Source organism: Thunnus thynnus, chromosome 19, assembly GCF_963924715.1.
Source record: "Thunnus thynnus chromosome 19, fThuThy2.1, whole genome shotgun sequence".
Taxonomy (NCBI): domain Eukaryota; kingdom Metazoa; phylum Chordata; class Actinopteri; order Scombriformes; family Scombridae; genus Thunnus; species Thunnus thynnus.
This window is the reverse complement of record NC_089535.1, coordinates 15,309,116-15,323,892: the sequence shown is the minus strand read 5'-3', so window position 1 is coordinate 15,323,892 and position 14,777 is coordinate 15,309,116. Positions and strand designations below refer to the sequence as shown.

At 41.6% G+C, this 14,777-nt stretch overlaps 1 protein-coding gene across 2 annotated transcripts in view; it reads right to left on the bottom strand.

Moving 5' to 3' along the window:
- The window catches only part of unc5cb (unc-5 netrin receptor Cb), a 124,141-nt gene extending 113,731 nt beyond the window's left edge, over nucleotides 1-10,410 (bottom strand). For both annotated transcript variants that reach the window (XM_067573831.1, XM_067573832.1), the window contains exon 1: nucleotides 9,805-10,410. In XM_067573831.1, the coding sequence (XP_067429932.1) occupies nucleotides 9,805-9,922 (118 nt within the window). In that variant the 5' untranslated portion in view covers nucleotides 9,923-10,410. The remainder of the gene's footprint in view (nucleotides 1-9,804) is intronic.
- Between the last annotated feature and the right edge of the window lie 4,367 nt (nucleotides 10,411-14,777).

Below are 14,777 nucleotides of genomic sequence, written 5' to 3'. Positions count from 1 at the left end.
AACACAAAATAGCACAAGAATGAATTGATTGGTTTGAAAAAAGGTATATATAAATGCAGACATTTATGCTTTCTGACAGTGTTTAATAATAGTACTGAGTATGTGTAGGTAGCTAAGTTAGGTCTGATAGTGGCACACATGCCCCAATAAATGTCTATACCAATGTTTTGGGTTCCATGCCTGAGCAGATTGGGAGCCTGTAAAGGTTAAACAGCAAACAAGAGTTCTGTTTACTGTAGAAATTCTGAGTGAGAACACTCATCTGTATACAAAATAGGGCCAATTCAGACATTTGACCTGGTTTAGGAAAAAACTCCTGCTTTTTCCTCCCTCTCTGCGTTTCAGAGCAATCACCACAACAACATCCATTATTCACCTTCTGCCTACTGTTTGGTTAGCTCCTTGAAAGGGGCAAATGCACAGCTGGAAGCTCTCCTCTACTGCCGATCCCTTATATAACTTGAAGATTTGCATTCATCTACTGTACTGCACATAATTCCTAACTTATTAAAGGAAGCACACATTAGGCCAATGAGGACACGCGTGCATTGTGCTACAGAAATATTGTGAATGTGAGGGCAACTCCTTGATTTTTTTCAATCCTTTTGTGTTCTAACATCATGTAGGACAAGCAGGGACTGACACTTTGAGCTCATAAATAATTCTGACATTTACAGCAGTGAACTTTCAGAGCTATGCAGACTGCTTTCTGTCATTATCAGCCTCATCTCAATAGCTTTCATTAACTGAAGAATGCATGCAAATCAAAGTCAACACAGGCACTTATTCTCCACATGGAAGCCCTTAAATTGGCAGATTTTTAACATTAGCAGTGCTTTTTGGTTCCCTGATAGATTCCTGAAGAAGAAGAAGAAAAAGAATGCAGTACAGTTTGCCTTCACTGGCAAGCACACAAATTGTAGCAGCTTCGACTGCATGTTTTACATGTTAAGAGTCATAAAGTAACCCTTCACCGTGGGGCTTCTGTCTGGGCCCCATTTAAATGAGACCCATTGAGCTTGCCCCAGTTAAACACTGTCTGCCAGTACTTAGGTCACTTGGGACTGATCATGTAGATATGGCACACACACACAGGCTCACAAACACACGCTGTACAAACACAGGAAAGTGCTGACACCCAACAGCAATCTCGAGTTACAAACTATTACTGGACTCACAGTAACAAAGCCCAAAATGAAGAAAAGAGGTCACGCAGTAGGGTGTTAGGGTTGGTGATGGGGTTGGGTGAGCTAACTCCACTCTGAAACTCGTCTTTAGTTTCGAGACCTGACTGTGAAAACAAAATGTTTTCCGAGATGCTGTTGATAAATTCCACAGTGTTTGCTGAGACTTGTACGGAGTAATTACACACACACAAAAAAAGACAAAAACACCCATTCATCACATGTCTTCAACAGTCAAGCATGATTTCAATAGCATCGTTTTTTTTGTTTTTTTTTAAACATCCCTGACTTTTAACACACATTTTGACTCCTCTCTGCTTCTACCAACAGGAGCACACAGAAGGTTGGGGGGCAGATTAATCATACAACAGTGCATACCAATTGTGAAGCTTTAATTTAGCACCTCATTTAACTCAGTAAAAACAACAACTTTACAGGCTGGCATTCTGACACACATTTAATTCTGCCCTCTGGTAATGGTCTGCTCTGTTTAAAAGTCTGTTTGGCAGCTCTGTAGATAACAGATGGAAGAAAAATGAGGGGAATTATGAGAAAGATTGATTTCCTGGGGATGAATGGTCTGGTATTCACACAGATTTATCTGAAACAGACTTTCTCGGACTCTGTTATTATTGAATAAACACACACACACACGTACACACACACACACACACACACACACACACACACACACGCACACACACCAGCATACACACTGCCACCATATGCAGACAAACAAGACCATGTGCACACAAAGACATACACATACACAACACTATGTTCTTATGAAAGCAGAAGCACACTGCATTATGTGAGGATGAAAATATTGTATGTGGTGATCAGAGGTTAAAGAGACAGGGACTGTTAAGGACACAGCTATGAGTTTCTTTTTAAGTGAATATTACCTCTCATTCCACAGATGTAGCTGAATGAATCTATGGGTGGAAACGATTATTTTTTCAAAGAAAACACAAAATGTGGTATGGTCAAATAATTTGCCTTTTCTCGTGCCCTCTCCCTAATGTCTTGTAAAACTTTATTCCTTTAGAAGAACAAGAACAAGCATTGTCCTTATTGGCGTCCCGAGCTCATCTTTAAGGAACTATAATGTAAACCAGAGGCTATAACTTCTCTTGTGGCATCTCAAAGCAGACACAGGAATGGAGGAAAAAAGAGAATAAAGGAGGGGGGCAGGCGGATGAAGTCCCTCATTTGAGCCCCATAAAAAGCAAGGAGGCACAAACATTTATCTGTGGCAAGGCTTTCATCGGATGCTTTAAGAGCACAGAAATAACAGAGACCAAGATGCTGATAAAGTGGAGACAGGAAATGGGGAGCGTGGGTCTCCTGCTCTCATGTTTCAGCCGAGACCAGTGGTCCCATGCTGCCCCCCCACCCCACCCCACTCCCCCACCCCCCACTCCTCTCTCTGTTCTGCTGACATACATAGACCACAAGCCTCCCCAACCAGACATTAGTGCAGCGTCTGGAAACCACCACCCCTCTTCACAATGCAGAGATGTGACACATTCAACAACAAAATGAACCAAAGAGTCTCAGTCTGCAGGTATATAAAACGTGTATATGGATGTGTCCACTTGAGAGTTTAACAGAATACACACTAGCTTGGCAAATGACTTATTACAGATGAATACTGTTCCTATTCTTCAGGAAAGCTTTTATATATTTGCTTTAGTCCCATTCCACTAGTGAGGCTCCGGCTCTGAGCACAAGACGGGGCAAAGCCAGGATTAAGGGTTTAGCTTTGTCAATCAGAGACAGAACAGAGGGAAAGATAGCAGCTGTATTTCCATTCTGGAGAGAAAGCTGGATTTCCATAGAGACATGAAAATTCAGGTGATTGCCAAAGCCTCCACACTGCGTGTGTGACTCAGGTGTTATGAGTCACCGCTGATATCATCTCAATCATTACCGCCTCAGTAGTACTCAGTAGTAGCCTCTCTCATCAGACTTGAACATATAGCCTATAGCGTTATCATCAAAGGTGCCATGACAGCGACAGAGCAGACTGAAAGAGCACCATGAGATGATGATATCTGTTCTCAAGTCTGTTTTTAGCAGTCTGTGAATTAATGCTCTTGTCATCTACGGTATTAAAGCCAAAATGCATTAATTTAAAGGATAGTTTGTTTTATGTGGAATATTTACTATTCCATATATATGAATATTTCTTGCTATAATATTTTACTACTAATTCAACAAATTCTGGATGTTTTTTCATGCTTGCACAATTCATGTTTGCAGTTTGAAGGTAGGTAGGTGATATTAGCTTTGTTTAACTCAATTACTCAATGTCTACAGGATCAGTAGCAGGTCAAATTAAAGGTAAGAAAATATGTTACACTTTCTCCAAAGCTCTAACATTTTTTTTCATCATCATTTTATCAAGTACATACAAAATTCTAACAATAATATTCTGGAGGAACTTCAGATGTTTTATGTGGGCTATTGTAATCTAAATTATTTGTAAATGTGATATTAGCTGCTGTATATAACTTGTAGTGTGGTTGAGACTAGTCCTCCACTTTTAGAGAGATTTGAAGGTGTATTTCTCTAACTTTGAGCGTGCTGCTCCTCGGCCCCGTAGGCATCCAACAACTGTGTAAAGCTAGGATTATCTCACATCTTCAAACTGCATGCAGAGCATGTTTGGCCTAAATTTTTGGCCTACTGTTGGAGCTTCTCTTATCTTTCAGTACCATGTTAGGCCTGTGCCGCTGTGCAGTAGTTACCTAGGCTGTTCCATGTTCCATGCTGGGCTGGGGAACCAAGACTGAAGGGAACACCGTTAAAGGACATCAGGGAAATAACAGCAATCCTACTGACGGCCAGCCTTTTACTGCTCATTCGCTCTTTAAGCTTTTTATAGTATCTGTGTGCATACATAAGAGTACCAGCATTCCAGCAGCATCTCAAATCCTCCCTAACTCTGTCTATTTTGCACCCTAATCCTCTTTGCTAGGTAGAGTAGCATATATGGCAACAGCACAGGATATTCATTTTTGCTGTGTCCACAGATGGTTACATCAGCTAAATTATGGCAAAATTCTGATGTTTATCACACAGTTATATAACAAACATGAAGATATGCAGTTAACAGTTATTGATTATATTGCTAAATTATCAGGACATGTCCAGCATAAAGTATGTAAAACAAAAAGTTCCTTCCATCCAAAATTCTTTTGTACCCCTCAGAGTTAGTTACCTGCATTTATAATGACATCTCCTTGACTGATTTCCTGTTAGGAACACAAAAATGTAGGAGGACATTAGTGGTTGAGCACCGGGGGGGAGGCCATGATGCCAAATTAAAGGGCTGGAGTGGAGTGTGTACTTATACTCACTCATGATGTGCTCTGTCAGGCCTGCTGCTTATAATGGCATGAGAAGGGCCACTTAACTCGTAATCACTTCTCTCTCCCCCTTTGGCTCCGTCCTCCTCTCTATCCCCCCCCGCCCCCAACCCCTGATTTTCTGACTGTCGGCTCTGATCTCTAATCATAAATGAACTGTAGACCAAGAGCAGGGACAGTGGTCCACACCCCCTTTCCCCTTGGCTGGGATCCTGTAATCACAGGGCTCTTGGCGAGTAAGAGGCCAACAAGCCTTTGAATGAGAAATGACTGTACCGCTAATGCATCAGCCATCTCAACTTTGAAGAGCCATTTTCTGGCAGAGGGGATATCACAGGTAGGAAATCAGGTCACCACCACCACCATCATCTCTGCAATCATTATGCCCAATCTCATCCAGTAGCATGATTGAAAGTGGGAACCTTTTATACAATTATTTTCATTTGCTGTCCATGGTCTAAAAAGCTAAACTTGCCATAAAATGCCACAGTAATAATCTCTGGCCTGTAGTGCACTTTGACTTACCTTTCCCTCACAAAAACTCTTAGAAAACACACACACACACACAAACATGGACTATCTAGGTGGTGCAGTATACTCTGTGTGGAGACACAGGTCAGCCATTCTGGCACAGGCCTGCCTGTCAAGTGCTGCTACTTGTGCTGAGCTCTGCTAATGGACTGCTAATAGAAGTGAATGTTGCACTGTGAAGCTCCCCTGTAGTTCAGAGTGTCACACTGGGTGATTAATGACACACTCTCCTCTCCTCCCCTGTCCGTCCCTGTCCTCCTCGCTCCATACCTTGTTTTCAACCTTCTCTCTCTCTCCCTCTCTCTCTCTCTCCCCACTTCTACCTTCAGCTCCCTCTCATCTCCACTAATCTTTCTGTCCCACTTGCCTCTTTTGTGTCCTTGCAATCACCCTCTTCTCACTCCTATCGCCGCACCTCTTTTTTCCATCTTTTTCGTCTGCCTCTCAGGAAGGAAGGGAGATGATAGCCCACAGGAATCAGTAATCACTTTCACAATCTCCAGTAAAAAGTTAAGTCAAGTTTACTTGAGCTCTAGTTTCAAATGGTTTCACAATGCCAGCAATGTAAAAGCAACAAATAAAGATGACAAGGAAAAACCTCATTTGGAAAGGAAAGTGGAAAACTTTTGGTAGGTTACTCAAAGAGGCATCCTTCCACCACAGAATAAACACTTGGGTGAACCACTCGTATCTGGTGGCAAAAAATATAGGAATCAACTCAGGAGCTACAATAAGGGCTGTAGCTACCATTGACACTGAGGTCACATTCTCAGCATTGCTCCTGGGAATTTTTTAAAACCCATTTTGTTTTTATGCACTATCTTTAAATTTGATAGATTTTAGGCAAAACTTATTCAGTTTGGCTCAATTACATCCTGACAGCGTGTAGAAGGCTCTGAAAATGCATTTAGACCATCATGAGGGGAGATCAAAGTTCCAGGAAATACAATTAAATAGTTAAATTTGAAAAACAATATAAACATACGATACTACATATCATAATTTCACCTGCAGGCTGGGTTGCACTACAGTAATTTGGACTCATGACTTCAGTACATCTAAAATCCTTGCCTACAATGACAGTTACGGTATGTGCTTCCACCAGCACAGCAGAAAATATCCTCGTCCACCAGATGACTGCAGAACTATTCCCAGCCCTAAAGCAGCACCATGTATATTTTTTGCCTTCACAACAATAGGATATGACATCAAGTGGAGCAGGGAAGCCAACTCAGCAGCCACTTTTCACAGTAATTATCACTCCCTACCATGCTCCGTCTCTGGCTCAGCTAGCAACCAGCACGCACCTCTGACCCCGCTCAGCACTGTCAGACCATACTGTACATACTGTTTACTTTGCCCTCTTCACCCGAGTGTAGGGGAGTGTGTTAGTGAATGTTAATGCCCTTCAGTTACATAAAATTGCCTGCGTGTACAGTAAGTGTGTCATATCGGAGGCTCGTGCATGCTGGCAAAGGGCTATCTAGGAGGTAATTTATAAGTGCAGCTCCTTACGCACAATGTGCTCATTGTGCATACAGGCCCTGTTTATAGAATGACCGCAGTGGTTGTAATGTTAGCGGCCTCCAAGGAGCCAGTTGTCAGGCCACAGGGAAGCCTGTTAGAATTATAATGATAGGAATAACATTCACTTTTACCTGCATTCTTAAGGCAGTGCTGGCATCAGTCTGAAAAGAGGGTCGTGTGCGGAAAATAGCGGCAAAGTCTTACTGTGCACTGAGTCACAATATTTTAGAGGCCATATATATTAAAGATCCTTTAACTTTTCCCTCCATAAACAATCCTCAGAGGACACATCATCAAAGAGAGACATAAGAGCAGCATTGTGGAAAAACTGAACTAATCCGAGGAAGGCCAGCATACCGAAAGTATCCACTGCCTAACACAGATTTACAGTGTATGAATATCAGTGTTGAGATATATTAGAAGTCAGCTTTGAAAAGTAAAAAGAAAAAAATCCGAAAAGAAAACCGTGAAAAATTTGATTTTCTTCCTCTCAAAACACTTGAATGTTTTTTCTTATACCTTGGAGCTTTCCTAAAGTATAAGGTTAAGAAATGCCTCTTAAAACACATCTCCTTTTTTTTCAAGTACTTTCCTTTTTGGTCTATTTAATATGTGAAATCAGAAAAGAAACTGTAGCTTTCTCCTAGATTCAGTGGTCAGTCTGTTTCATGGCTAATGAACAATTCTTGCATTCAATTCCCCCCCAAAAGAAAATCTGTTTCAAATATCTCTTGTTGTTTTTTTCTTCATACTATCCTTTTTTAAAAAAAAAGGGGAAGCATTCTATATATTCCCATAACAACTTGACATCCTCCATCAACTTTTAAAACAACACACACACAGACACGGACACTGCACATACTGTACAACTCTGCCGCTGTGCTGGAAATACCAGAAGTACATCTGTTCTTGCACCAAGGGTTTCCAATCAAGCTGCTGTCACAGAGCTCTCAGCTACCTTTCTGGCAGCTCCCAGCTTATATCTGTCTCAACCTGTCTCCTTCGTCAAGAGTTCAGCAGGTTAATGAGCACTCTTATTTCCCAGCGCTCACTTATGTCTAGATGGGATGAGAGCAAGTCAGAGTGCCCTCAAAGGCAAAGTCAAAAAGTAAAAAAAAATAAACTGCAATAGCCATATGAAATATAGCAAAGTATAACGGTATTGAAAATAAGTTCAAATGACTCTAAAACAAAATATGCAGGAAAGAGTCGGTGTTGTATTTTCCACAAGGAGCGCCTGCATAAGTGAGCCACTTTAATCACCAGTAGTTTTACACTGAAGAAGTGACTCTCCAGCGATTTGGAAATGAGTAGAGCTCATCAGTGCCCAAAAATAGCGGGGCCCATTAATTAGTCTCAAACAATGTTCTCCTGGTGTATTGACTTCTTTAATGGACAGAGAAGGACCTTGTTCGTATTCCCATCTAGTCAATGACAGAGGGCTCTCTGGGACTCTGCAATGGGTATTATGTCATCTCACCCTGCCCTTCAGAAACCGGACCTGTGCTGTTTTTCATTCTTCCTCTCCCTCATTTGCTCATTAACTATGTAGGAGTGAGATGAAGGTCTGGAGCAGCTAGATAAGGTTGCTCACAGACCCTCAACCCACAACCCAAGGATATGTGCTTGGACCTCCAATTTAAGGTTGTGTTGCTCTCGCATGAGCAGCAAAGCCTCAACTTCCAAAGAAACATGTTAGGCCTTTTCTTGTAGGAGATGGAGTCTGTCCTCTGCAAGCAAAAATCTGCTCCCCACCTCCCCCCCCCCCCATCCCCAATCTCATCACGTTATTCAGCCGTGGTTCATTCGAGAAGGAGTAGACCACCTACCTCAATTCCAGAGGCGTACACACTTGGCATCTGACATACATGCACAATCACATAACTGAACACGCAGATGGTTTCCTCCTAGCTGCCTTTGTTTGACAATCTGACTCAGGAGGGAGCAGATTAAGTAAATGGCTTCAGGTGTTGTGGCATTATCTCAATGCTTAACTGACAACTACCGCAGTTTACAGAAAACACCTTTCAACGTACGACTCTGCTCTGAAGTAAGAGGCTGAAGACAAGCATCAAAATGACTCACTGGTCATATAATACAGCGAGAAATAATACGTGTTTATGTGCCAAGTGTTCTGTTGAAAATGAAAATTCCCTCCTGAACTTCACTTGTCAGTTTTTTAAATAAATACAGATTATTCAGTCCTTGTAAATACCTGTCTTCTGAGCAAAGGTCGAGACTATTTAACAGCTTTAACAGCTTTACTGGACTTTACTACCATCCATCATTAGCGGGTGTGCCTGTTTTCAAAGGATGGATATTTCATTTTAAAATTTAACTTTTCAGGTGTATGCCAAATCAAGATCTAACCAAGAATGGATCATTTTGTGAATTATTGTTTAAAACTGGAAACTGACCAGCAGTGAATGTTTAAAGAGTGAATTCATCCTCTCATCTAGAAGGCTTTCTCTGAGTGAGCAATGTCCAGGTGAAAGTAGATTAATAGCAGTATGAGCCTTATATTTTGCCATAATTCAGAATAAGCTGATTAGAATTTTTTTTTTAAATATTTTTTCATGTGCACAACCATTTTTAAATTAGTAAATCTATTTAGCACAACAATCACTAAAAAAGCAGACTAAACATGGGCTCGATTTCATTTTGATGGTATCTCTGAAACTGTTTTGGAACACAACAGCGTTTCTTGGTTTGGAGAAACAGATGTGATGTTTCTGCAAATACCAATTGTGGCTTACACAACTGAAATAAACACTGCTCAATCTCTTAAAGGAAACTTTTATCATCCCTTTTTAAGCCACCTCTTTTATGTGTATTCAGTTGTGCTCATCTATCAGCCTAAATCCCAAAAGGTTACTCTGAAATCTGTGAATAATCTCGTCAAAAATAATTTTCGAAAATTCAGCCCTTTATGCTTTATCTTCCTATAATGTAACCTACATACTTTGCGAGGACAATACTGAAGGCCTACTTGCTTTGACACTGGCTACAGGCTGGATTTATCCTTCATCTTTTTTAAATAGCTCAGTGGGAGAGGAGGGTAAACTATTTTTCTCTGGTGGTTTTTCCAGTCCACTACACTCCTGTTGTAGCCTGCAGGAGTTCACAGAACTTTTGCCGAAAGTAAAGCCAAGTTCAAAGGTCAATAATACACTTTTTTTTAAATTTACCTTGAGCCACTCCGATATCCACCAGGAGAAAAAGAAAAAGCCAGGACACGGTCAGCATCTCCGTAGAAGATCTCGGCACTCTTCCTCCTTCTCGGTCAGTTTGTGCACCGTACCCCATGATGAGGAGTCAAACTCCGCTCTGAGGCAAGTCCGAGTCACTGAGAAATTGCGCTCAAACACACAATTGTCGCTCGTTGTGCGCTGCTGCAGTCCAAATGATCACCCCTCAAAACCCCGTGCGCAAAAAATGCCTATGGAGTAAATATATCCAGCCCTGTGTTTTTGCACACATAAGAACGGTGTGACAGTTAATGAAATAAAAGAGGCGGCTGCGCCCTCCGTCACAGAGGATGTTGCATTAAAATCTGTCTCCGTTTGCGTTTCCCTTGAAAGGTTCACTTGGTTTGTCTTGAGATGTGGATCGATGTCTTGATGGCAAATTCATGCTCCGCTTTAGTCCCACACCAATATCAAAGTCCTCCGGTGAGTCCCCTGTCTGTCGCACCTTCCACGCGTGCAGGCGAGTGTGTGCGTGCGCCGCGCCTCGCGCTCCACTGACGGGACTGAACCGGGGTAAGGAGCAGTCTCTGCGGGCTACCTTGCTCCTTCAGCCAATCCAAGTGCTCCGGCAAGTGGCGGCGCTGTATCAAAACCTGGCCCGGACAGCAGCGAGGAATGGATGCTGTTTATCAATTATATGATTGATGGAAACCTTGAGATCAACGTACATGAAAATCATCGAAGTCAATGATGCCTGTAGCCTACAGAAAGAAAACACTTTCTTTTTGTTTTTTGGTTTTTTTTGCAAAATGTAAAATAGTCAAACTCAGTTTTATGAGTTGTGTTTCGGTCTCTCTCTCTTTTTTTTGTATTTTCAGTAATGTTATATTTTTGTATGGCTATTATTGCAAACAGGTGCTTCCGTTTTCTGGTTACTCTGTGTTTTGAGAACATAAATCGTCATTAATTTAGCGCAGGCACTGCAACAGGAGGGCATAATTTATCTGACTGGGCCATGCACTCGGCCTTGTTTCTGCCACTCTAATTGTTATTTAGAAGTAATAGCATGTCACAAAACCTCAATAATGATCTCAGCCTAACCAACATACTCTCAAACACACACACGACTCCTGCTTTGCACGGGAAAATTTGTTTCAGTGATTCCGATAAAAGCCTGATGAGTTATTACATATGCATGACAGATGTCTAGGCAATGCCCCTGACACTTCGTGATTAATGTGAAATATGAGCTTGACACTATCTCTGCAACAAAATGAAACGTGATAACTTTGAAAATGTGAATCTAATTTAAGAGGCATGGTATTCTGCTCCCCTCCATCACCGTTTTTTTTTTTTTTAATGTACAATGATGTCAATGGGCAACTGTCATCTTGCTGGCATTTCAATTTCAGGTAGCAGATGCAGGAAATTGCTTTTTTTCTGGACTCAAACTCTTCTTGGATGAGAAAGATAACTTTAGTTTAGGTCTCCAAATATACTACACATTGTATATAAGCTGTGTGTTTAATGAGGTGGAAGCCGAGTTTTGCCGTTTCATGGAAGCATAGAATCAACAAGGTGTTGTAAACGGTCCTCAGGGAGGTTTGATCCATGCTGACTCCATAGTGATGCATTCATGCTGCAATCAACATCACATCATCCCAAAGGTGCTCTGTTTGGTTATGAGTGCACGGGCAATGGGAGGAAACTATCATATTCATTGAACACTTTAGAAGCAACGAGTGCATGTGAAATGACATGCATATGTCTATTTGAACAAAGAGTGCATTGTGACCATGAAGGCTGCATCCAGACCCTGTCACCAGTGTGCCACATCACAAACCAGGATTTCTTAGATTTATTCTTTTGCCCCTTGGTCATCTCAATGCGATGGCTCACATCGCCTCATTTTCTTGTTCTTTGCTGACTGGATTGGAAAGTGGCGTAGCCCTCTGCTGCTGCAGCTCATCCAATTCAAGGTTAAATGATGTGTGCTTTCTCAAATGTCCTTCTGCACACTGCTGCTGTACTGAGCTGTCATTTATTTGTGGCCTGTTAACTCCAACAAGTTTTGTCAGTCTCCTCAGACTTCTTTCATGAGCCACTGCGGTGCAGGTTCTGAAAGGAGCGAGTAACATCCTGAGCTCTCAGTCTGCTTAAGCCAACATATCTCTTTCTTTGTTGTATATATCATTTTTTGTGAGCATCATTTGTGAGCTGTCCAGTAAAGCAGAGACACAGTGAAATAACATTTAAAGGACATTTACTGTATCTCAAACATATTTCAGGTTAGTTATTGGTATAGGTATATAGTGTTTCAATTCAATTTACCTCCTTTACCTAATATATCACTAAATCTATTACATTTCATTATCTCTTGTTTGGGTCTGAAGTTGTAGGTCAAGGTTTCAAATTGTGTTTAATGCAGTTGACCGTCATGATTTTTGGCAATTACCACTACTAGTTTGAAGGAGTGATATGCATTTTTTTTCTGCGCAGACTGAATAAGAGAAAGAGGGAAGATGTCTCCCGGCTTTAAGGAGAAGATGAAAATATTCACGTAACCTTAAACACTCACTGCTGATCTGTGTAAGCTTTTGAGAAAGGATATAGCATGTGCTTCAGGAGTGAAAAGCCTGAATATCACAGAAATACTGAGGTGTAAATGCCCCCCAGATTGTTAACATGCCCCTTTCAGCGAATAACTCCCCTCATATCTCACACGCACACCTCTGGGAGGAAAGAAGCTTTGTGCACACGACTGCTGCTAGATGGATGTTTTAGTCTCACAGGAAACTTGACACTGTAGTGCATGACAACCCCAGGAGGGCAGCCATGTCTGAGATGCTGAGAGGAGTGTCTGGAGTGAACAACCGCAGCAAGCTAAAAGTCACTTAAATCAAATGTCCTGCCCATTTTACTGTAGCTTTCAGTTTAAAAGCACCTGAACCCCTGGACTTTATCTGTACACTTTATGACTATGCTTTATTTACGCGTGACTCACTGTCTGAGTCACTTAGCTGTTTGCTTAAATTGGAAGAAACCACAGAAGATGGACACAGAGAGTGTGTTTTTCATCTCTATCGCTTCCAAAATGGGAATTGTGGAAAAACCAAAGTTCATTGAAATTATATAATGTCTGAAAAGCACAATATTGGGTGTCACAATTGTGCAAGACTTATTTTGGAACAGGTGAGGGTGTGCTTATTAGTGACTGTTGGATAGGAAGGAATGTGTTGTGGAAGCCAATCAGCAGTTCAACAAAGATTTAAATTGGCTCTGTCCTACTCAGGAACCAGGGAGATAGCACATATCCTCACATGGTTTAAACACTTACTAACCTTTACTGACGCTCATCAGAATAGATCAAGTGGGCGATATTGGTGTAATTGCTTGTTTAAGTGAATCTCTACTGATTTAGTTTCTTTGTTTTTAGCCACACTACTATAGCTGCGTGGCTCCAAGGATAATAATGTTGGTCGGTCTGCCACTTTGGTCCAGACTTTAATATCTCAGGAAATTTCAGATGTGTTGCCATGGAATTTGGTACATATATCCATGGTAACCAGAACATGAATCCTGGTGACTTTGGTGATCCCTTGGCTTTTCATGTAGTGCCAGCAGCAAGTCAAAGTTTTGACTTATCCAGTGAAATATCTGAACATCTATTTTACAGATTGATACCAGATTTTGTACAAATATGGTTCAGAGATGATGGATCCTGATGAGTTTTGTTATCTCTGGACTTCTCCTCGAGTGCCACCATGAGGTTGACTCATGTCCCTCTCAGGATGAATTGTAATAACTTTGGAGATATTTTTTTACCAGTTCTACATCTTAAATTGTCTTTTTGGTTTATGACTAACTAACTAACTAACTAACTAACTAACTAACTAACTAACTAACTAACTAACTAACTAAAACTAATGACATTCTCATCAACCTCAGCTGTACTTTGTGTTTTGTAATACTTAGCAAATGTTAGTGCTAAGAGATGACGAGGCTACTCTCATTACTTTTCCATTATATACCTCTAAGTGATGGCCATGATAAACATCATTCCTGCTAAAAATCTACATGTAAGCATAGTCATTATATTAGCATGGTGATGCATTCAGCTCAAAGCCCCTCTGTGCCAACGCACAGCCTCACAGAGCCACTAGCACAACTAGCCTCTTAGGCTGCATTCACACCAAATCCAGAAATGCAGCACCTTTCTGCAGGGTTGTGCGGAGGTGTGCAGAGGTTTGTGGAGGTGTGGGTGTGTTTTTTGTGCTTTAGAACATAATTATGAAACAATCAGAAAATAACGTTTTATTTCTCAGATTCACTGCTTTGTTCTTGCTACCACAGCTCCCTCTCTTTATTCACTCTCTAGCTCACTTAACCACCGCTCTCTCTCTCTCTCTCTCTCTCTCTCTCTCTCTCGCTCACTCATGCTCTCAGCCCTCTCTCTCTCTCTCAACTTTTTTAAAATGAGTCAGGAAGCCAACAACAGAGTCGACAAGTAAACAAGGTTCTTCTTCCTGTGGGTGTCTTCGGTCTGATTGCTGGTTTACGTGATTGGCCACCAGCATGACATGGGGTTGCGTTTCAGCAAAAGGTGATTCTGGTTCAACCTATTGCTGTGCCACATGCGATCCCCACTCCCACAGCCTATATGTACTACCCCCATTCAAATGAATGGGAGGACTGTCGTTTTTCCCACATTGCTGGATTTGGTATGAATGTGGCCTTAAACGCAAAACACACTGCCACCTCAGCGCTGCAGTACGTCATATGACACATCAATTGCCAACCCTAGCGCCAAGAGGAAGAGTCACACTGCAGCGCATTAACAGGAGGACCCATACACATAACTCTCTTCTCATCCATTATTCTACACACAAGAGACAGTGACAGCAAGAGGTGAGGAGAGGAAGTCAAGCTGCCACGGGAGCAGAGCATGGATGTATAAAGAGAACTGGATACAG